Genomic DNA, 24426 nt, shown 5'->3' with positions numbered 1-24426 from the left:
TTTCGGCTTTAGTTAATTTGTTCCTTTAAATTTGGAATCGTGATTCCATTTGTAGTGGAGATGTGGAAGGATTTGGGGTTTAATTAATAAATTAACCACTTGTATTGAATTTCTTCAAAAAATTCAATGAAGTGACAAACGAACCAACACATCTACTTGTTGCAATTTGTAATGCTGGGTTAGTTCCATTTAAAACATTTTTATAGTACCCGAAAGTACATAGTTATCATTAATTAGCACCATGTGGTTGATTTGATTGCCGTTGAGAAGTAGTCGAAACAAATAAATAAATGTGCACGTTTTGCCATTACAAGTTACAACCATCCATCCATGTGATGCTTACGTTTATAAAAATATTAATTAAGTATATAAATTATTGACAAAAAAATACGCCTGCTACTTAGATCTTGATTGGTATAATTTTTTTTAACGAAATTTCAAATTTATTGATCTTGCAAAAAAATGTTATTTACATATTCACATAACTGTTAAAAAGAATAGCTTTAAATCGGAGCTATAGAACACAGTGTGATTTCGAACCATCTGCTAAGTAAACCCTCCAATTTGGATTGGTAGAACATTAACATTAGCATTATGCTCTATATTATCCAATCAACATGTGTTAGAAAACTATTTAGAAGAGCATTTACTAAATGTTAATGTTCTCCAAATGCTTTCATATGAAGTTTTTAGAAAAGTATTTACATTTATAATTTATAGATTTAAATAAAATATATATTTAGTTAATTTATTTTATTTAATAATATCATAAAATTATTTTTATATCCAAAAAATGAAATTTTGATTTCTAAAATAAATTTACAAGATAAATATTTATTTTAAAAATAGTACTTCACATTTAAAATATTATTTAATTAATCTTTTAAATGTGAAATATTATTTTTTAAAAATAAATATTTAACTGTAAAATTTATTTTTTAAAATAACATTTTCGATATAAACATAATTTTAAAATTAGTAAATAAAATAAATTAATTATATTTCTTTTATTTTATTTTTTAATATAAATATATATATATATATAAGAAATATATTATATATTATAAACTAGTTTTTATAATAATTTTAAATAGCATGTTCATACTATCTTACCAATCAATCTATTAAACAGTATAGCAAAAACATACAATTTCTTTAGCATACTGATTCTATAGCATACTGCTATTGCCTTTACCATCTTCTTTGTCAATCAGGACCTTAGTAAAAGTGAATTTCAAATTCATTCAACCAAAAAAATTAAACATGTTTACAAAAATGCTTCAGTTTTAGTCTTTTAGAAAAGCTTTATAATTACAAAAAAAGCTTTATAATTACAAAAAAATCTTTATAATTTACATACGTAGCTATAAAAATCTGGGTAATCTCCTTCTTCTAGTATGTGGTTATGCCAACCACATACTCAGTGCATCATTGTATCTCTTCTCCCCTGCTTCTCGAATGTTTCTCTCGATCATCTTTGCTAGAACATGGTGTGAAATTGCAGGTTTCCCACACTAATTTCTTGCATTTACCTCTCTCTCCATTTTTTTGTTACTATCATTATTATTTTGACAAAGTGTTCAGTTGTTTGTTATTATCATCAATCTATCAAGAGAATGAGACTTGAAGGAAAATCACAGCCATTAATAGAGGCTAAATACAATTATTTGGTTTCTTAAAAAAGACTCGGTGGAAAGAGGCATGAGGATTAAAAGAACAGTAACGACTCAGAGTATTCTCTGATGACTATTGGTGAAGCTCAAATTTTTTTTATATAGAAAATATTTCATCTGTTTTATGCTACAAAATGTTTTAGAATATTTTTCATTTTCAAAGTATAGCTTTTTTCACATCTGCATGCAATTTTTGTATTTATTCAATTTATATGTGATCAACTGAGTTGTGTATACTAAGTAGAGCTCAATACCTTCCCTATGTTTATTAAAAAAATTGTATATAGATTTACCCCCGGAACATAGCCAAGTGAAATAATGGTCCATAAATTAAAATTTTTAAATAATTTACATAGAAATAAATCTTCAATTTTATACAAAACTTCTTATATAATCTATTACTAAATTATTTATTGCCTCTAAAATATTAGGGCTGATCCTGCATAGGAAATTCTGATCATACAGATAGATATATTTGTATATCTATATATAGTCTAACAAATTGTACACTATTTTTTTATGATTGGCTGATCTAAGTTTTTAAAATAATGATACTTTTTGAAAAATAACAGTTTTAACCTTTGTTTATGTAATGAAACATGATTGTTTCATTAACCACCAAAAAAGTTTCTTCAAATACAGAAATGATGGAAAAGCAAAAGTATCTATTCTATTAAAACAGAGTCATACATAATCCACTGGTTTTTGGATTATTATTAAAGTTTTTTTTGGTAAAATGTTAAATTGATTATACGAAGTTTTCATTTTTTACAGAAGTACGAAGAAGACAAGAAACATAATTGCAGAAATTAAAACTAAACAGAGCACCTAAAAAAGAAATGCATATTCTAATACAAAGAAGAACAGTCTAAGAGATGAACCGAAAGCAACGTAAAGCTGATGACCCAAAGGAGAGGTGTGAGCGGACTAAGCTCTCAGTTGCCGCGCCCAGAGAGAAAGGCGTCTCAAACCTTGAAGCAAAGGGAAATGACCTACAGCTTTTGAGAGACCCAATCATCAACACAACCACAAAGAAATACATCACGGTGCCGCAAACCCATTCAACATCACCCCACCGGCAGCACGAGGAAGAGTCCACAGATAGGCGATGCCGTCGTTCGGGACAGGGAATTAGAGATTGCTGCCTCTAACCCTCCGATCCCAAGACCGTATACACCCATTTAACCCACCGAACAAGAAGATCAGTGAGACATATCTGGCACACCTCCCCGGAAAAGAACAACCTTCGAACTAGTAAGAGAACCGAGTGCCAAATTACCTCTTATCCACACTCTGCAGACCACACCGATTATTATTAAAGTTGTAAGAGCATGTTTATTGCAGGTCTCTTAGGTTGGGGTATATTAGCGTAATATAAGATACGGTCTCTTACTTTTTAACTAAAAAAACTAAGAGACATTTCTTAAATAAGAGATATAAGAGTCTCTTAGCTTTTTTTAGTTAAAAGCTAAGAGACCATATCTTATATTACACTAATAGATCCAACCTAAGAGACCTGCAATAAACATGCTCTAATGGTCTAACTAAATTGGATATCACTAATTAGTATTTAATATTTCATATATTATATTTAATATTTTCATATGGCAAAAAATCAAAACAATAACCAAAAACATATCCAAAATGTTCCCTATGTTTATTAAAGATTTTGTATATAGATTTACCCCCGGAACATAGCCACATGAAATAATGGTCCATAAATTTAAAGTTTTCAATAATTTACATAGAAATAAATCTTCAATTTCATAAAAAACTTCTTATATAATATTCATCTACTAAATTATTTATAGCCTCTAAAATATTAGGGCCGATCTGCATAGCAAATTCTAGTCACACAGATAGATATATTTGCATATCTATATATAGTCTAACAAATTGTACACTATTTTTTATGATTGGCTGATCTAAGTTTTAAAAATAACTTGATTTGAACCTGCACGTCTGTGCAGATATATTTATATTTTATAATATTTAAAATATAAAATGAGTTATAAAAATATATATTTAATATCAATTTTTATGTATATAATATTATTTTGAAAATTTTATATTAGTTGAAATTTGTTTTTGTTGAAACTGTAAATATTGTATATTAAAATTCATCTTAGGTTCACTTCTCCTGATCAAACTTATCACTAAAATTCATTACTCCAGTCCTTCTCATATGATTAGCATTCATTAGCCTGGTCTTTGGATCCAATATTTCTTATTCATTTAGAAGACATGGCTTTGATGAATTATTTGTTAATGTATCCAATATTGCATAGTTGTAATGAAAATTAAAATGTTGAAAAAATCACTTTAACTGTTGTCATTTAGTTTTATTGGAATCTTATTAGCTTAAAACGAGTGGAAACATTTGTTTGTTATAAGTGACGGTAGTTTATAACATTTGTTTGTTATAATTAGTAGAAAAATTCTTCGGTGAAAATAAATAACTGATCTTAGTCAAAAAATAAAGATTGTTATAATTTGGTCTTTTTATATTTTTCATATATTGAAAGTCATCTCTTTTATGCATAGCAATAGTTGGTCTTACGCTATGTTTTTAATTACAACTTGAGAGAAATTTAGTGAATCTGTTATTATTTTAAAATTATTTTATGTGCTTATTGTTGTAACTCTGAGTTGATTATATAGTAATCAAATAATTTTTCACGAATTGTAAAAAAAATTATTAAATGTTTTTTCTTTCTCATAATTTTTTTGTAGGATTGATCTAACCTTATAAACTGTTGTCATTTAAATGTAATGCAATTGCATTGGTTCTTAAGTTTTCATCTTCTAATTATCGTAGTTTTATTATTTGTAATTAAATGATTAAAAATATTTTTTGGCAATAAAAATAGTTAGATGGTTGTTAGAAAACCTCATGATAAATCATTTAGCATTAAAACTGTTTTATCTTTTTAAGATATTATGTATCAAAAGAATAAAAGTATGTGTTAGCAATATAGAGCACATGTTGCTGCTTCATAGGATTTTCTTTAGAGATATATACATTAAATAGATTATTAAAAATGCAATATTGTATATCAACAATAAAATTAATTCTGTCAAACAAAAACTTAATTTGACTTTTAAAAAATAAGACCAACTAGCAGTTATAGATCCAAATACTAACTACTACAGGCACACAATCAAAATTTGCTGTTTTTTTGTCAATGCACTTTTATGGCACAGTTCTGTTCACATGCCTAAAATTCATCTTAGGCTCACTTCTCCTGATCAAACTTATCATTAAAATTCATTAATCTAGTCCTTCTCACTTGATTAGCATTCATTAGCATGGTCTTTGGATCCAATATTTTCTATTCATTTAGAAAACATAGCTTTGATGAATTATTTGTTAATGTATCCAATATTGCATAATTATAATGAAAATTAAAATGTTGAAATAATCACTTTAACCGTTGTCGTTTAGTTGTAATGGAATCTTATTAGCTTAAAACTAACGGAAACCTTACTGTATGATCAATTCAGAGACTAGATAAAAATAGATTCACTGAAGGTATATATATATATATATATATTAAATTAGTGAAAATTTAAAGTATATTATATATAATGATAGATAAGAGAAAATTGTAGAATTTTAAATTTCAAATGTGGCAGCCATTCTGACCTTATTTGAAGAAAATCTTTAGAATATAATTTTAAAAATTAAAAATAGTCTAAAATAGGTTATATCTGTGTTTTTTTCCTCAGCCAAATAAATCTGATTTCTATTACCGATAAACTATGTTTGAGATTTTTATTTAACAATAAATATAATTTGTATTATAATATTTTTTCATATAATTAGTAAAAACATTCTTGGGTGAAAATAAATAACTGATCTTAGTAAAAAAAATAACAATTGATATAATTTGGTCTTCATATATTTTTCATATATTGAAAGCCATCTCTTTTATGCATAGCAATAGTTAGTATTATGCTATGTTCTTAACTACAACTTCAGAGAAATTTAGTTGAATCTGTTATTATTTTCAAATTATTTAATAGGCTTAGTGTTGTAACTCCGAGTTGATTATATATTAATCAAACAATGTTTAACGAATAGTAAAAACATATCAAATGTTGTTTCTTTGTCTTGAAAATTTAGTAGGATTGATCTAAGCTTATAAACTATTGTCATCTAAATGTAATGCAATTGCATTGGTGCTTAAGTTATCTTCTTTAAATTATCCTAGTTTTATTATTTGTTACTAAATGATTAAAAATATTTTTTTCCATTAAAAATAATTATATGGTTGTTAGAAAGCCTCATGATAAATCATTCCGCATTAAAACTGTTTTATTTTTTTAAGATATTGTGTATGAAAAGAATATAAGCATGTGTTAGCAATGTATAGCACATGTTGCTGCTTCATAGGATTTACTTTAGAGATATTGTATACATTAAATAAATTATTGTATATCAACAATAAAGTTAATTCAGTCTTTTAAACAATAAGACCAACTAGCAGTTATAGATCAAAATACTAACTACTAGAGTCACACAATCAAATTTGCTGTTTTTTGGTCAATGCAGTTTTATGGCACCATCCTATTCACATGCATAAAATATATCTAAGTCTCACTTCTCCTGATCAAATTTATTACCAAAATTCATTACTCTAGTCCTTCTCACTTGATTAGCATTCATTAGCCTGGTCTTTGGATCCAATATTTCCTATTCATTTACAAGACATGATATCATTGATGAATTATTTGTTAATATATCCAATATTGCATAGTTGTAATGAAAATTAAAATGTTGAAAATATCACTTTAACTGTTATCATTTAGTCGTAATGGAATCTTATTAGCTTAAAACGTGGAAACATTTTTTTGTATATATGTAACTGTGTGGTCAATTCAGAGACTAGATAAAATAGATTTAACTGAGGGTAAACATATATATATATATATTAAATTAATGAAAATTAAAGTATTATATATGATGATAGATTAGAGAAAATTATATAATTTTAAATTTAAAATGTGTCAGCCATTCTGACCTTATTTAAGAAAGTCTTTAGAATATAATTTTTAAAATAGTCTAAAGTAGGTTATATCAGTGTTTTTTCCTCAACCGAATAAATCTGATTTCTATTACCCATAAATTATGTTTGAGATTTATTTTATTTAACAATAAATATAATTTGTATAACTATTTTGCATATAATTGGCAGAAAATTCCTGGGTGAAAATAAATAACTGATCTTATGAAAAAAAAAATGATTGATATAATTTGGTCTTTCTATATTTTTCATATATTGAAAGTCATCTCTTTTATGCATATCAAGAGTTGGTCTTACGCTATGTTTTTAATTACAACTTCAGAGAAATTTAGTAAATCTGTTATTATTTTAACATTATTTTATAGGCTTATTGTTGTAACTACGAGTTGATTATATAGTAATCAAATGATGATTAACGAATTGTAATTTTTTTATTTAAATGTTGTTTCTTTGTCATGAAAACTTATAAACTATTGTCATTTAAATGTAATGAAATTACGTTGGTGCTTAATTTTTCTTCTTAAAATTATTCTATTTTTATTATTTGTAACTAAATGACTAAAAATATTTTTTTGGAAATAAAAATAATGATATGGTTTTTAGAAAGCCTCATGATAAATAATTTAGCATTAATACTGTTTTTATAAAGATATTATGTATGAAAAGAATATAAGCATTTGTAGCAATATAGAGCACATGTTGCTGCTTAATAGGATTTTCTTCAGAGATAACTTATACTGTAAATAAATTATTAAAAATAGAATATTGTGCATAAACAATAAAATTAATTCGGTCATACTAAGCCTTATTTCGACTTTTAAAAAATAAGACCAAGTAGCAATTATAGATCCAAATACTAACTACTACAGACACACAATCAAATTTGTTGTTTTTTGGTCAATGCATTATATGGCATCATCCTGTTCACATGCCTAAAATTCATCTTGGGCTCACTTCTCCTGATCAAACTTATCACTAAAATTGGTCAATCTAGTCCTTCTCACTTGAAGAGCATTCATTAGCCTGGTCTTTGGATCTAATATTTCCTATTAATTTAGAAGACATAGCTTTGATGAATTATTTGTTAATGTATCTAATATTGCATAGTTGTAATGAAAATTAAAATGTTGAAAAAATCACTTTAACTGTTGTCAATTAGTTGTAAATGGAGTCTTATTAGCTTAAAACGAATGGAAACATTTTCTTGTTATAAATGTAATTGTATGGTCAATTTAGAGACTAGATAAAAATAGATTCAACTGAAAGTATACATATATATTAAATTATTGAAAAATTGAAGTATTATATATGATAATCGATAAGAGAAAATTTTATAATTTTATATTTCAGATGTGGGAGCCATTTTGATTTTATTTTAATAAAATCTTTATAATATAATTAAAAGTTAAAAATAGTTAAAAATAGGTTATATCAGTGTTTTCTTCCTCAACCGTATAAATCTGATTTTTGTTACCTATAAATTATGTTTGAGATTTATTTTATTTTAAAATAAATATAATTTGTATTTTAACTATTTTGCATATAATTATTAAAAAAATTCTTCGGTGAAAATAAAAGACTGCTCTTAGACAAAATAAAATAAAAACTGATATAATTTGGTCTTTTATATTTTTCATATATCGAAAATCATCTCTTTTATGCATATAAATAGTTTTCCTTATGCTATGTTTTAATTACAACTTCAGAGAAATTTAGTTGAATCTGTTATTATTTTAAAATTATTTATAGGCTTATTGTTGTAACTTCGAGTTGATTATATAGTAATCAAATAATGTTTACAGAATTGTAAAATCTTTATTAAATGTTGTTTCTTTGTCATGAATATTTAGTATGATTGATCTAATCTTATAAACTATTTTCATTTAAGTTTAATGCAATTGCATTGTTGCTTAAGTTTTCTTCTTTAAATTATCCTAGTTTTATTCTTTTGTAATTAAAAGATTAAAATGATTTTTTGGCAATAAAAATAATTATAAGGTTGTTAGATAGCCTCATGATCAATCATTTAGCATTAAAACTGTTTTCTTTTCTAAAAATATTATGTATGAAAAGAATAAAAGCATGTGTTAGCAATATAGAGCACATGTTGCTACTTCATAGAATTTTCTTTAGAAAGGTATTATACATTAAATAAATTATTAAAATAGAGAATTGTATGTCAACAATAAAATTAATTCCATAAAACAAAACCTTAATTCAACTTTTTAAAAATAAGACCTGGTAGCGGTTATAGAACCAAACACTAACTACTGCAGTCACACAATCAAATTTGCTGTTTTTCGGTCAATGCAATTTTCTGGCATCATCCGCTTAACCTGTCAAAAATTCATCTTAGGCTCACTTCTCCTAATCAAACTAATCACTAGAATTCATTACTCTAGTCCTTTTCACTTGATTAGCAAATTTAGCATTCATTAGCCTGGTCTTCGGATCCAATACTTCCTATTCATTTAGAAGAAATATTTTTGATGAATTATTTGTTATGTATCCAATATTGCATAGTTGTAATGAAAATTAAAATGTTGATAAAATCCCTTTTAACTGTTGTCATTTAGTTGTAATGGAATCTTATTATCGTAAATGAATGGAAACATTTGTTTGTTATAAAAGTAATTATATGGTCAATTCGGATACTAGATAAAAATAGTTCAACAGAGGGTATACATATATATTAAAGTATTGCAATTTAAAGTATTTTCTATGATAAATAAGGGAAAAAATGCATAATTTGAAATTTCAGATGTGGCAGCCATTCTGACCTTATTTGAAGGAAAACCGGTAGAATATAATTTTAATATTAAAATAGGTTATATCAGTGTTTTTTCCTCAATTGAACAAATCTGATTTCTGTTACCGGTAAATTACGTTTGAGACCAGCTAGCAGTTAAATATCTAAGCACTAACTACTACGGACACAATCAAATTTGCTGTTTTTTGTTAATGCACTTTTCGGGCAACATCATGTTCACCTACCTGCCTAAAATTCATCTTAGGTCCAATTCTCCTGATCAGACTAATCACTAGAATTTATTACTCCAGTCTTTCTCACTTGAGTAGCATTCATTAGCCCGGTCTTCGGGTCCAGTACTTCCTATTCATTTAGAAGAAATAGCTTTGGTGAAATTTTGTTAATGTAGCAAATTTTGCATGTTGTAATGAAAAATAAAATGTGGAAAAACTCTCTTTAACTGTTGTCACTTATTTGTAATGGAATCTTATTATCAAATGAATGGGAAAATTTGTTTCGTATATAATACATGAAATATTGGTATTAGTAGCACATGGAAAATGTTACCATATGGTTTTCGTAGCTTTTCATGAACGCTATGACAGCCACCGCTATAATAGATGTCATAAATTTAATGTTTTAATTATTATTTATTATTTATTATTTTTGTTATTGGGTTTAAAGTATCATTATTAGTTGTAACTTTTAAAATTATTTTTGTTTAAAAATTAATTTTATTAATTAAATTTTGCATCAGTGGGTAAACCTAGGACTGGGTGTTCGGGTACCCATTCAGGTTTCGGTTCAGTCCATTCGGGTTTCGGATTTTCGGGGTCAAAAATTTCAACTCCATTCGGATATTTCTAAATTTCGGTTCAGGTTCGGTTCAGATCTTTTCGAGTTCGGTTCGGGTTCGGATAACCCATTTAAAATATTTTAAAATTTTCGAAATTCATTATATAATTTAAATTTTCAAATCTATAAGAAAGATAATATATTACATATAAATTTTCATAACATATATGTCAAAATACCTTAATTTAACATATAAATTGGTTTTCTTTGAATATTTGGATAAATAATCAATAGATATTTAACTATTTTTGGTGTTTTCAGTATACTTTAGCTATTTTAAACATTTAGCTTTGACTATTTGCATATATTTTTTGAGTATTTTGGAAAACTTAAAGATATCTTATATATTTTTAATATTTTTAATATACATTATATATATAAATAATGTATATACTTAAATATATAAATTTATTTCGGATACATTCGGGTACCCAAAATACTTCGGTTTGGATTGAGTTCGGTTTTGGTTTTTTAAATACCAAAATTTTGAACCCGTTCGAATATTTAATCAATTTTGCTTCGGGTTCGGTGCTACTTTTTCGGATCGGATTCGGTTCGGTTTTTCGGGTTCGGATTTTTTGCCCAATCCTAGGTAAACCAGTCAAAACTGATCCGCAAACACAACAATTTCCAAACATTGTACCAATCATATAAACTCCGCACCCACAACCGCTGCATTTGAACCAGACATTTCCTTAATCATTGTCAGGTTAAAGTCTACAAAACTTCAAGAACACACTAATTTTTTATCATAAATATAGTTGAAACATAAAAACCATTTCTATCTATAAGTTTAACTAATCTAGATGTATGGTTTAGATCTGAAGAGTGAAATTTTAAGATATGATTTAAACAACAATACACGCATGCGCCTGGATATTAGCATGTAACCCAATAGCTTGAATAGTCTTCTCCGTCTGCGAAGCCAGGTCCGTCGTTGGAGACAATATCAACGCCTGAACTCTACAAATCAAAAGAACCATAACGAAAACCAAACATAAGAAACAATCTAAAATTGAAATTAGGGTGTTTTTCAAACCATACTCTCTAGACGAAGTGTCAACGATTTGGCAGACGGAGAGAGCTATCATCGAGGTCTTTCCGGTACCGGACTGAGCCTGGGCGATCACATCTCGTCCTTGGAGAATCGGCATCACCACTCTCTGCTGGATCGCGGAGGGCTTCTCGAAACCGTACTCGTAGACGCCGCGGAGGACGTCCTCTTTGATCCCCATGTCGTTGAAATTAGTGATGGGCTCGATCCCTTCGCTCGTCTCGAAGACCAATTTGTCGTCGTCCATTGGTCCGCCACCTCCACGGCTAGGATTCGCTTCCGCCATTGCTTTTCTAGGGTTTCGAACGTTTGGTTTCTCTCTGGGATGAGCTGTTCGTGAGATAGGCGCGGCTCGAAGTGGATACGATTGTTAATTTTCGATGACTTATTTGGGCTTTTGTATCAAAATAGGAATACCGACTCTTTATATGGGCCTGTGGAATGTTGCCCATACTAAAAGGCCCATATTAATCAGAAAAAGGAAAAGTTCCATAGTAATACACCAACTTAATTAAAATTATCAATTTAATACGCTAATTTTCTATTTCTAAAAATATTTTGAATAAAATTTTATTTTAATGGAATGACACTTTAAAAATTGGTATGCTGTTATGGAAATAAAATCTGATGTACTAAATTAGAAATAAAGAAAAGCTTAATGAAATGTTGTCAATTTATTTGAAAAGTGCAATTAATAAAGTAGTTAAGATAAGTATGAGTATTCAATCCAATAAAACTAAATTAATATAAAACAACCAAACCGAAATAGAGATATTGATTTGAATTTGTTAATACTGAATATATCGATTAGATGTCATTTTTAAAACATTGTGGTATATGAATATAATTTGATATATAAACCGATCAAACTTAAAAAACCGAATAAACTGATCAATTATAATTATACGTTAATTTTTATAAGATAATAAAAATATATACATAATTTATTTTGTTTATAGAATCTTCATATTTAAAATATTGATTTTAGTAATTTAATATTTTATTTTAAACTAAAAGTTATGATTAATTTTTATGAAATTAGATAAAAATAAATTTTTTTTTAACAAATATATGTGCTAATATTAGTTATTTATAATATTATGGATTACTATTTACTATTATTTTATGCTATTAAACTATTATAATTATTAACTTAATATGTTTACTAATTATTTAAAATAGTAAAATAATAAATAACAAGGTTATCTAAAAATCAAAACGTTCTCGTGTTATATAAAAACTGATGCCTAATCATATAAAGTAAAATTCATATAATATTCTAAATGATAAATATATTTATGACTTTTTGGTATAAACTGAATAAACCAAAAATTAATGGTATATAAACCAAACCAAACTAAAGTAAATATAGTTTTAATATTATTTTTATAAAGTAAAATACTGAAAATCTGAAAAATGAAAAACATAATAAATTTGTTGAAAATACAGTTAATTTTATTTTGTATTTCAATTTTAATAAGATAGATTTTCATGCATGTCCCATACTAAAACTAAACAAATTGCTGGATCCGCATCATACGTTATATTCGGAAGAATAAACTAATGTAGATAGGGCTTTAAACTTCCAATCTGTACATATTGTGGCTGTAATAATTCTCTTATTTTTTGGTAAAGATAGTTTTATTATTTGTTCCAATCATTTGGAATATTAGTGGTGCTTTTGAAGGAGACCCCCACACTGTTCACCATTTACAAAATAAGTAATATTCTAGCACGTGAATGCATGAAGTTCTAGAGAAACTTATTTAACCAAACTGTAATTAGCGTTTTCTGTTAATAGCTGAAAATGTAAATTTCGCAGGCATGATACCGTACGAGAGTTTTTTTTTTGAAGGCTGGCTTTCAACCGTACGAGTGTTTTAATCTAAAAACTACATCTTGACCCGTGCGACCGCACGGGTATTAATTTTCAGTTTTAGCATTTATTTATTTATACTAAATAGTATATTTGTAATATTTGATCGTTTTATATTGACTAAGCTAAGGGTGAATATTTGGGTATCTACTCGAATTCGGTTAAAATCTATTCGGGTTTGAAATTTTAGAGTTTAAAGATTTTATCTCTATTCTGGTATTTATAAACTTTGGTTCCGGTTTGATTCGGATCTTTGCGGGTTTGATAATCCGTTTAAATTATTTTTAAATTTTCAAAATTTATATATCTTTAAATATTCTTAAATCTAAGAAAAATATAACATGTAAATTTGAGTAATGTAAGCTAAAATACCTAAATTAAAAATTAAAGTAGGTTTAACTTGAATATTTGGATGAAGAACAAATATATATTCTAAGTATTTTTGGTGTTTTGATTATTGTTTATCTACTTTAGATGTTTACTTTTGATTTTTTTTTTATATTTCAAATATTTTAAACAACTTAAAATAACTTATATTTTGGATATTAGCTCGAAAAATAGCTAACATATTGAAGTATATAAATATGATTTAAAGACATTCAAATATCCGAAATATTTTGTTCGGATAAGGTTTGGTTATGGTTCTTTAGATACCAAAATGGTAAATCTGTTTGGATATTATCTAGTTTCGGTTCAAATTTGGTAATACTTTTTTTGTTCAGATTTGTTTAATGAAGAATTGATATTATAATTTCCATGAATTGTTTGTCCAATAAAAATGTTTTTTTCGAATTTGACACTGGTTTAATTGAGAAGTTAATAAAGTGTATTTAATTCAAATTTAATTTTAGAAAAATATTAATGTAAGTGGAAAAGACAAATCATTAAAATAGGAAATATTATTTAATTGTGTATTTAATTCAAATTTAGTTTTGGAAAACACATTAATCAAAGTGGAAAAGATAAAACATTAAAATAGAAAGTATTAATTAAGGGCTTATTGCAAAAGTGACTCAAAACTTGAATTCAAACAGAAAACTAACCTTTTCTTTTGACTCATTTTTTTTTGAGTTTTTAACCCCACATCTGCATTTTATCTACGAAAATGCCATTAACCTTTTTTTTTTTTTTTTCGAAAATGGCTTCTTTACTGTCTCAACCTCATTTTCTTCAAGTATTTACAATATTGCCACTGCCATGAATAGTGGGAACAACCTTGTACGAACTGTTTGGAGCTTTTAATGCCCTTTAATGCACGTAAATCTCTTTACACTCTCTCTGTTTCAATTGTTATGAACTAAAAACAACATTTCTTTCACTTTCTCTCCATATTCATCCAAAAAACTGAAGCTTTTGATTCAAAATTGTTTGGAGCCATATTTCTTTCGTTTTGACTTACGGTTGCTTTCGTTTGAGGTTCTGGGTGGTTGGAGAAGACCCTGTGTGCAAACAAAGTCATCTCACCTAGTTGAAGGTACGAATTTGAATTTTTTTCAAAATCTGTTCGCGTAGAAGACTTACAAGTAAGTCATCTGTATGTAGAAGACTTACTGATGAGTCTTCTGGTCAAACGGACGACTTAAACTAAGTCGTCCAGCTTTGTTTGGTGAAAAAAAACAGTCCAGACGACTTATATATAAGTCGTCTACGAGAAACAGGCTAGTTTTGCATTTGACCGAATCGTGTCAGATCTTTGACTATTTCTGGACGACTTATAATTCAGTCGTCTCTCGGAAAGTTAAAATTTCAATATTTTATTAAACTAGACGACTTACGTGTAAGTCGTCTTAGGTTAGTTTTGTAGTTGAAAAATAAAACTTCATAATTTAATTTTTACCAGACGACATAATATAAAGTCGTCCCGTCAGAAGACTTAATTTAAAGTCGTCCGGGGAAAGCAAAGTCGTCCAGAATTTTTCCCAATTAAGTCGTCCAAACCTTGCTTATCCCGGACGACCTTAAATTAAGTCGTCTAGCTGGACGACTTTTAGTTAAGTCGTCTGGAGAAAGTTAAATTTCAAGTTTTATTTTTCAATTACAAAACTAACCTGGGACGACTTACGTGTAAGTCGTCTAGTTTGAATAAAATATTGAAATTTTTACTTTCCAGAGACGACTGATTTATAAGTCGTCCAGAAATAGTCAAAGATCTGACACGATTCGGTCAAATGCAAAACTAGCCCGTTTTTCGTAGACGACTTATATATAAGTCGTCTGAATTTTTTTTTTTAACAAACAAAGCCGGACGACTTAGAATTAAGTCGTCCCTTTTAATTTTCAATTGCAAAAGTGACCTCTTTAGACGACTTACCTTTAAGTCTTCTGGACGACTTAAATCTAAGTCGTCTGCGATAATGTTTGTTGAACTTCTTCATTTTCTCTATGTTTACTAATGTGTTTTATTTTGAATATTTGCAGATGATTTTTAAGTTACATGCAGTGTATGGAGAATGGTTGTTGAGAGATTTCCGTTGGGATTTTGTGGTTGATGATCTCAAAGGAGCAAGATTGTTTTTATTGAATGAAGATTCAACACATGCTGAACTTGTTGCAATGGCTCAAGAAGATTATAACCTGGACATGAGATCAGTGACTGTGGAGATTAGCTACTCATTACCAGCAGAAATGATGATGACTCCAAGCAGTCCTCCCATTCATGTTACAAGTGATAGACAAGTTCGAAACTTGCTCGAGATACTCAAAACGCATAGAGTATGTCTTTGTGTATCAAGCCGCAGCAAGGTGGAAACGGTTTCAGAGAAAAGAGAAGAAGCTGGTGATAATGATGAAGCTGGTGAATGGGAAGAAGATGTTGGTGATAATGATGAAGCTGGTGAATGGGAAGAAGATGTTGGTGATAATGATGAGGCTGATGAATGTTTTGAAGATGTTGGTGATAATGAGTCTGTTGAAGATGAAAATCAAGATGGGGAGGAGGAAAATGGGGAGGAGGAAAATGGGGAGGAGGATGCTGATAACACTATTGTTGGTGAAACGGATCAGAATGGTGGGGATTACAGTCTTTATGGAAAGGTTCTAGATGAGGACGAGGAAGATGATGATAATATTTGTTTTGAAGAAATTGAAAAGACATATGCTAAGACAAATGCTATTGAAGGAGGAAAATCGGATTGTACCAGCATCTATGTCAACCAGAGTTTTGTTAGCAAGGATGCACTGCTTTCAGAGCTGCGGTTGACAGCAGTGAGGGGTAGGTTTTCTTTCAGAATATACAAATCAACAAAAACTCTCCTTGTGGCAATATGTCGGGTTAGCGGTTGTGGATGGAAGATCAGAGCGAGTGTGAAACATGGGTCAAACACGTTTTGGGTAACAAAGTATGTGGAAAAACATTTATGCTCAATTGGAGACCGAATCGCTCAGCGGAGACACTGTACTCCAAAGTATGTTGGTAGTCTTTTCATTGATCGTGTTGGGATCATTGATGGGATAACTCCACAGCATATCACTGATGCAATGAAGAACATGTTTGGCATGACGCTTGATTACACCACTTCATACAGAGCACTGTTATATGCACAGAAATTGGTGAGAGGATCAGCAGAAGAAGGGTATTCGCGTCTGCCTTCATATCTCGAGCAAATCTCCATTGCAAATCCTGATTCTATCACGGCTATAGAACTTGATTCTGAGAAAAGATTTAAGTATCTATTTCTCTCTTTTGGAGCTTCTATCAAAGGTTTTAAGTATCAGAGAAGGGTCATTGTGGTGGATGGAACTCACCTAAGTGGAAAGTATGGAGGTGTTATGTTAGTTGCAGCCGCACAAGATGGCAATTTTCAGATATTCCCATTGGCTTTTGGGATCGTGGATGCTGAAGATGAACCTTCTTGGGAATGGTTTTTCACAAAATTGGCTAGTTGTATATCTCATGACAAGCCTCTGGTGATAGTCTCTGACCGGCACGCGGCCATTAAAAGTGCGTGTGAGAAGGTGTTTCCTTGGGCAACCCGAGGAATATGTTATTATCACCTTCAAGATAACATTGTCAAAAAGTTTAAAGGGAAACATCTCATGTACTTGGTGAAAGGGGCTGCTTATGCGCACACGGTTCACGATTTTAACCGGTACATGGCTGAGATACGGAGTGCAAACCCGGAACTTGCAACGTATTTGGAGAAGGCCGACGCCAAGCTATGGTCAAGGGTTTATTGTAAGGGGAACAGGTTCAACATAAAAACAAGCAACATCGCTGAATCTATTAATTCCGCACTGAAGCGAGCAAGAGGATTTCCGATTCCGTTCCTGCTGGAGTTCATAAGGCAGAAGTTAGGAAAATGGTATTGGAAAAGGAGACAAGATGCTTTGAGTCTCCCAACTGTACATAGCCGGGGTGTTGAATACTTGCTTGCTGTTCGATCAGAGATAGCGGATACGATGACGGTCGAACCAATTGATGGATGGCGTTTCTTTGTCAAAGGTGGCAAAATGGACTGTGCGGTTGATTTGGAACATGTAAAGTGTGGTTGTGGTGTCTATGGAGTGGAGAAAATACCTTGCTCTCATGCTATAGCAGCTGGAACACATGCTGGTGTGCATATCGACACACTTGTATGTCCACTTTACTCAAAGAATCATCTGTATGCAGGATACTCTGAGAATATATATCCTATCGTGTCACAACATATTGAGGAACGAGAATGCTTTCCTCCAAACGTAAAGCGTGGTCCGGGGAGACAGAAGAAATCAAGATGGCAATCTTGGTTGGAGCTATCTAGGATGAGGGGACACAAACCCAGGAAGAAACACAGGGCACGGAGATGCTCAAACTGCAAGGAAACTGGCCATACGAAACCACAATGTACACAACCAGTTGACTAGTTGTCCAGACGACCTAAATATAAGTCGTCCAGTCTTGATTACCCGTCCAGACGACTAATTTCTAAGTCGTCCAGTGTTTCGTCTACCTTCTACGAAGTCGTCCAGTGTATTAGACTACCTTCTACTATCCCTTCAAGTGTATTTTTTTAGACGACCTTTTACGAAGTCGTCCAGTGTATTTAAGTCGTCCAGTGTATTTAAGTCGTCCAGTGTTTAGACTACCTTCTACTATCCCTTCAAGTGTATTTTTTTTTAGACGACCTTTTACGAAGTCGTCCAGTGTATTTTATTTTTAGACTACCTTATTTTTTTTAGACGACCTTATTTGTAAGTCGTCCAGTGTATTTTATTTTTAGACTACCTTATTTTTTTTAGACGACCTTATTTGTAAGTCGTCCAGCTGGAAAACCTTCCAGACGACTTATTTGTAAGTCGTCCAGCTGGAAAACCTTCCAGACGACTTATTTGTAAGTCGTCCAGCTGGAAAACCTTCCAGACGACTTATTTGTAAGTCGTCCAGCTGGAAAACCTTCCAGACGACTTATTTGTAAGTTAGAAAATCTATACAAGTTAGAAAATCAAATAAATCATACATGCCCACAAACATACAAATAGATTTGTGTAAACAAATAGTTCAAATATACAAATAGATTTGTGTATACAAATAGTTCAAATATACAAATTGATTTGTGTATCTATACAAGTTAAAAAATCTATACAAGTTAAAAAATCTATACAAGTTAAAAAATCTATACAAATTGATTTGTGTATCTAATCATACATGCCTACAAACATACCACCATCCTCATTATCTTTCAGATGCTGATCAACAAGCTCCGTCCATATAGCCAAAGCCATAGTATCCCTCATAGTCTTCGCATTGGACCTAGCAAAGTCTTTAGGGCTAAAGGGGACCCCAAGAGCATGACATTCAATGTACTTTGCAGCGTACACGCCACAATCACCATTGTTGGCCGTGGGTACATCTTTGAGGAGTCTCTCATAAGTGTATCGCTCCAACCCATGCATCTGGTCTCCGCACTCCACAATCAGATAAGGGACCATCTCGAGAAAAGGCTCCATTATCTCATCCCATCTTTCTGGTATGGTAGTTGAAGGTATGCTGTCCCAGACGACTATGTGCCTCTTAGGGATCGATATCCAAATAGCCACCCAATGTTTGTTGTCCAAGTTCAGTGGCGCATAGATATCATCAATGTCCTCCCCCCACTTCTTGTTTGATTGGCAAAATGAAGGCATTGATCCGTCATACAAACTCGCCGCCCCACTAGGTAGCATTTTTCCTAAACCATTGTGATCAGACGACGATGTTTTGAAGACCAGATACTGTTCTCTCCAAGACTGGGTAAAGTTGTGATCCAGGAAGCACATTCGCTCGCTCCGGAAACATTGTGGGTTCTCCTTATACCTCTGCCTCAGCACATTCATCCAAGCATCTATATGCTGCATATAAAATAATACAAGTTAGAACCTTCCAGACGACTTACAAATAAGTCGTCTGGAAGGTTTTCCAGCTGGACGACTTACAAATAAGTCGTCTGGAAGGTTTTCCAGCTCGAAAACCTTCCAGACGACTTATTTGTAAGTCGTCCAGCTGGAAAACCTTCCAGACGACTTATATATTTACAAATCTATACAAAGACAAGTTACCAGACGACTTATTTGTAAGTCTTCTGGAAGGTTTTCCAGCTGGACGACTTACAAATAAGTCGTCCAGCTGGAAAACCTTCCAGACGACTTATATATTTACAAATCTATACAAAGACAAGTTACCAGACGACTTAAAGATAAGCAGAAGACTTACTACGTCTTCCAGCCATGCTTTGGATGTCCGGAGTTTTTGATACCACCAAGTTGGTGATGTACGTGGTTTGTCCTCTTCCTTAGTGAAATAATCACTGCAAACAAAAAAGCAATCAGTTTTGGTAGACTAAATCAAGCTATTATGGGTAAAGCAATCACTTACGGATCAGTTTTCAACCAATCAGCGAGCTCCTTCATCTTAGGTCTGTTTAGTGTGGGAAATGGATTATACTTTCCCACTCTAAGGAGTTTCCTTCTCTCTGCCGTATAAGGAGATATCTGCGTGGGAGCAGGTTTCTTCGTTCGTTCACTCCTTGCACGCACAGAAGCAGTGGGAGCTGTTTGGTCCAATACAACCAGGCTCGGTTCTGAAGCTGAAGCTGGATCGGTGGAAGCGAAGCTCGGTTGTTGATCGTTGGAAGCGAAGCTCGGTTGGTCAGTGGAAGTGAGAGGAACAATCTCTTTGGAGGTGACACCATCTGCTTTATCCTCCGGCAAGATCTTATATACCGAGATCGCCTCATCTGCTGTATCCTCCGGCAACAATCTCTGCAATAAAAGAGAACAAGTTAACCCTGGACGACTTAAATAAAAGTTGGGAGAGGATTTGGTTCCTGCTGGAGTTCAGACGACTTATTTGTAAGTCTTCTGGAAGGTTTTCCAGCTGGACGACTTACAAATAAGTCGTCTGGAAGGTTTTCCAGCTGGAAAACCTTCCAGACGACTTATTTGTAAGTCGTCCAGCTGGAAAACCTTCCAGACGACTTATATATTTACAAATCTATACAAAGACCAGACGACTTAAAGATTTGATATTAACCTCTTTGGGCAGAGGAGAAGGCTGTTTCTTTTGTGGAGAAGGCTTTTTCGTTTGAGGAGCAGGCTGTTTCGTCTGAGGAGCAGGCTGTTTAGTTTGAGGAGCAGGCTGTTTCGTTTGAGGAGCAGGCTGTTTAGTTTGAGGAGCAGGCTGTTTAGTTTGAGGAGCAGGCTGTTTCGCCTTTTGAGGAGTAGGCTTTGCCTTTTGAGGAGCAGGCTGTCTGGTGGGAGGAGTAGGATGATTGGTTTGAAGTGGAGGCTGATCCTTTTGAGGAGTAGTCTGTTTGTTACTAGCCCCGGTTTCTGGGGCTTGTGGGGTAGGGTGTTTTTACTAACCCCGGTTTCTGGGGCTTGAGGGGTAGCCTGATTGGTGACACCAACCTTCTTCTCCACAGCTTCCAATCTATCGGAGATCTTCCTAATCTCCCTGATGCACTTCTTAAACCCCTCTTTCATCATGTCACCTAAGTCCTTGAACATGTTTTCTAACTCCTCTCTGGTCACCCAACTAGCCTCTTCTCTAGCCTCTTCTGTAGCCTCTTCTGTAGCCTCTGTAGGAGCCTCTTCTCTAGCCTCTTTAGGAGCCTCTTTAGGAGCCTCTTTACGAGCTTTCTTCCGAGGTCTCTGATTGTCTTCCTCCACCTCCTCCACAACCATCTCTTTGGCTCTTTTCGATGGAGTCACAAACTTGGGTTTTGTACCAGTGACTTCCCAGCAATCCATGGTCCACTTCCACGGTCTCCGATCATACATCACTTTAATGATGTTCTCCGCGGGCACGTCATCAACCTCAGAGTCCCATTTTGGCCACATTTCACTAATGTCCTTCTCAACAAAGTTGATCACGCGGGTCTGCAGTAAATAGAAGAAGAATCGAGTTAGATATTTGAAACAAAATACTAAATAGACGACTTAATTATAAGTCGTCAACTAAGTCGTCCAGCTGGACGACCTTCCAGACGACTTATTATAAGTCGTCTACTAAGTCGTCCAGCTGGACGACCTTCCAGACGACTTATAATAAGTCGTCTACTAAGTCGTCCAGCTGGAAGACCTTCCAGACGACTTATAATAAGTCGTCTACTAAGTCGTCCAGCTGGAAGACCTTCCAGACGACTTATTAATAAGTCGTCTACTAAGTCGTCCAGCTGGAAGACCTTCCAGACGACTTATAATAAGTCGTCTACTAAGTCGTCCAGCTGGAAGACCTTCCAGACGACTTATAATAAGTCGTCTACTAAGTCGTCCAGCTGGAAGACCTTCCGGACGACTTAATTAAGTGAAGATGGAAAGGTACCTGACTCAAGATAGCAGCTTTCATGAATCTGCGGCCTCTGCTGCCGTCGTAAGCCAGAATCGGTGGAGACGGACTGTTTGCTCTGGGTAGACCAATACTAGCACCCAATCCCGGAATAGCTTCGTACGCCCAGACCTGAAGAACTTGTATAAAGCCATCCACGGTGTAACAGCCAGTAATATCTTTGTTCCACAAAGAGTCCATCAGCATCTTAAACGCGACTCTCCCCCATGGATAATTCTCAAACCTTTCTAAATCCATCACTAGCCTTGCGAGAGTAGCTCGTGTAGCGCTTGAGAACTTTTCCCTTCAATGAATCCAGTGAAGATGGAAAGGTACGCGAGTCGCTTGCGATCTTCCCTGGACCAATCCCCGCATCTCTTCAGTGCTGCTATTATCTGATCAGTACTTGGCCCAGCTTCCCGATGAACTCCCATCATCTCCCAGAAAGAAACCATCTGTGGGGTAACTTCACATTCTGGTGTCTCAAGGTCCTCGATGTAGTCGCAGTTTAGACCAGTGATGTTTTCAAACTCTAACAGTGAAAACCTCGCAGGTTCTGGACCAACGAGACACCACATCTCGTACTTCTTCTTAATGTCCAGCTTTAAACCGAGCAAGTGGTGAACCAGCCTTGAAGCCCAACCAAATCCCTGCTCCTTGAACTTGATGAAAACTCCCAATCTCGACTCCTTGAGCTCTTCAAATTCAGCATCAGTGAGAGCTTCCCTAAGAGCAGTATGCAACTTCGTGTTATCCGTATGATACGAAATGCTATTGTGGGGTTCTGGCTCTTCCCCTAATGTGTATAACCTACGGGGGGAGTTCTGGAATATCCATCCTTTTTGTCTGCAAAATAATCAAAGACAACAATAGAAGTCAGAACACAAGCTAAATCAATCACGCCTTAATTGTTACTCCAGACGACTTAGTAGACGACTTAAATATAAGTCGTCTAGAAAGTCGTCCAACTGGACGACTTAGTTGACGACTTATATTTAAGTCGTCTGGAAAGTCTTCCAAATGGACGTACTAAGTCGTCCAGGTTGAAGACTTTCCAGACGACTTACTTACAAGTCTTCCAGTAGAAAAATTTCAAGCGGACCTGATTAGTCGCAGAAGGAGTTCGAGTACTCGTCATTGTGGTTATAGATCTGAAAAATAAACGTGAAACGGTGAGAATGAGTAAATTGAAAGAGACAACGTTTTATGTTCATCTTTTCACGAGTTTGATGACTTACCGGCGTTAGGGTTTACAGAGAAACGGCGCTACGGTTTACAGAGAAGAAGCGGCGGCGCTAGGGTTTAGAAGAAGCGGCGGCGCTAGGGGTTTAGAAGAAACGGCGGTGCTAGCTAGTGTTTAGAGTAAGCGGCGGTGAGAACGTTGGTGAGCACGGTGGTGGCGAGGGCGACGGTTTGTTCGGAAATAGTGGAAGCGGGGGCGCTAGGGTTTAGAGGAATCGGCGGCGCTAGGGTTAGAAGAAGCTGCGGCGACAACGGTGAGAATGAAGTGAGATAGATAGCCGACGTTGAGAACGATGGTTGTTCGGAAATAGTGGGAATTCGAATCGCCTTTGATATCGCCGGTGAGAGAGAACTGTTAGGGTTTTGTTCGGAAAATGAAAAAAAAAAAAAAAATCACCTTATATATTGGGTAAATAATCCGGTTAGCTTTAAAAGTACATTGGTAAACTTTAAGGTTTGGTCCGGTTTAGACGACTTATTCTGGCTGATAATGTACATCAGACGACCTAATATTTAGTCGTCTGGAACAGAAGACTAAATATTAAGTCGTCCAATACCCTAAAATGAACCCCTAAACTAAAATGACTAAATTAACTTACTAACCACGTTATAAAATCAAATTATACTTCAATAGTGTTTACTATACACAGAAACGAACACGCCTAGGTAATTTTAAAAATTTTCAAAAACGGTTTTAATGCTTTCCAAAATCTAACCCTAAGAACACATACAATACTACAACATATGTTGATGAAACATAAACTAAAGAATTCATGACTCACTACTTTCACTCATCTGGGCTGAAAACAATTGAAATTTGTTATATATTAATTTATATCTCTTAAGACATATGTTAATTACATAATTCCAATTTTTCACTTATCAAAATATTTTTTACAAAATTTTAAATTATGTTTAAGAATAACTGTCCAGACGACTTAACTTAAAGTCGTCTGGACGACTTATTTTCAAGTCGTCTGTTTACAGACGACTTGCGAGGGGTAGAAACGTAAAAAAAAATCCGTTTTTTTGTTTGTTCACAAGGAGATAGTTGTAATTCAATAGCCTTTTAAGTTACTTTTGCCTTTGACCCAAGTTGGGGTACTCTTTTGGGTTTGACTCCAAGTTTTGAGTCACAATTGGTAATTCTCCCATTAATTTAATATCA

At 32.7% G+C, this 24426-nt stretch overlaps 1 protein-coding gene across 1 annotated transcript; it reads right to left on the bottom strand.

Moving 5' to 3' along the window:
• Positions 1 to 10977: 10977 nt before the first annotated feature.
• On the bottom strand, positions 10978 to 11738 carry LOC108862947 (eukaryotic initiation factor 4A-III homolog). Its single transcript, XM_018637221.2, has 2 exons — positions 11349 to 11738; positions 10978 to 11267 (listed from the first exon to the last, which is right to left on the bottom strand). The coding sequence occupies exons 1-2, from the start codon at positions 11642 to 11644 to the stop codon at positions 11153 to 11155; spliced, it is 411 nt and encodes a 136-aa protein (XP_018492723.2). The 5' UTR covers positions 11645 to 11738; the 3' UTR covers positions 10978 to 11152.
• Positions 11739 to 24426: the final 12688 nt, after the last annotated feature.

This window comes from Raphanus sativus, chromosome 5 (assembly GCF_000801105.2).
Source record: "Raphanus sativus cultivar WK10039 chromosome 5, ASM80110v3, whole genome shotgun sequence".
Taxonomy (NCBI): Eukaryota; Viridiplantae; Streptophyta; class Magnoliopsida; order Brassicales; family Brassicaceae; genus Raphanus; species Raphanus sativus.
The sequence above is the reverse complement of the archived record's forward strand: the minus strand, read 5'-3'. Positions and strand labels throughout refer to the sequence as shown.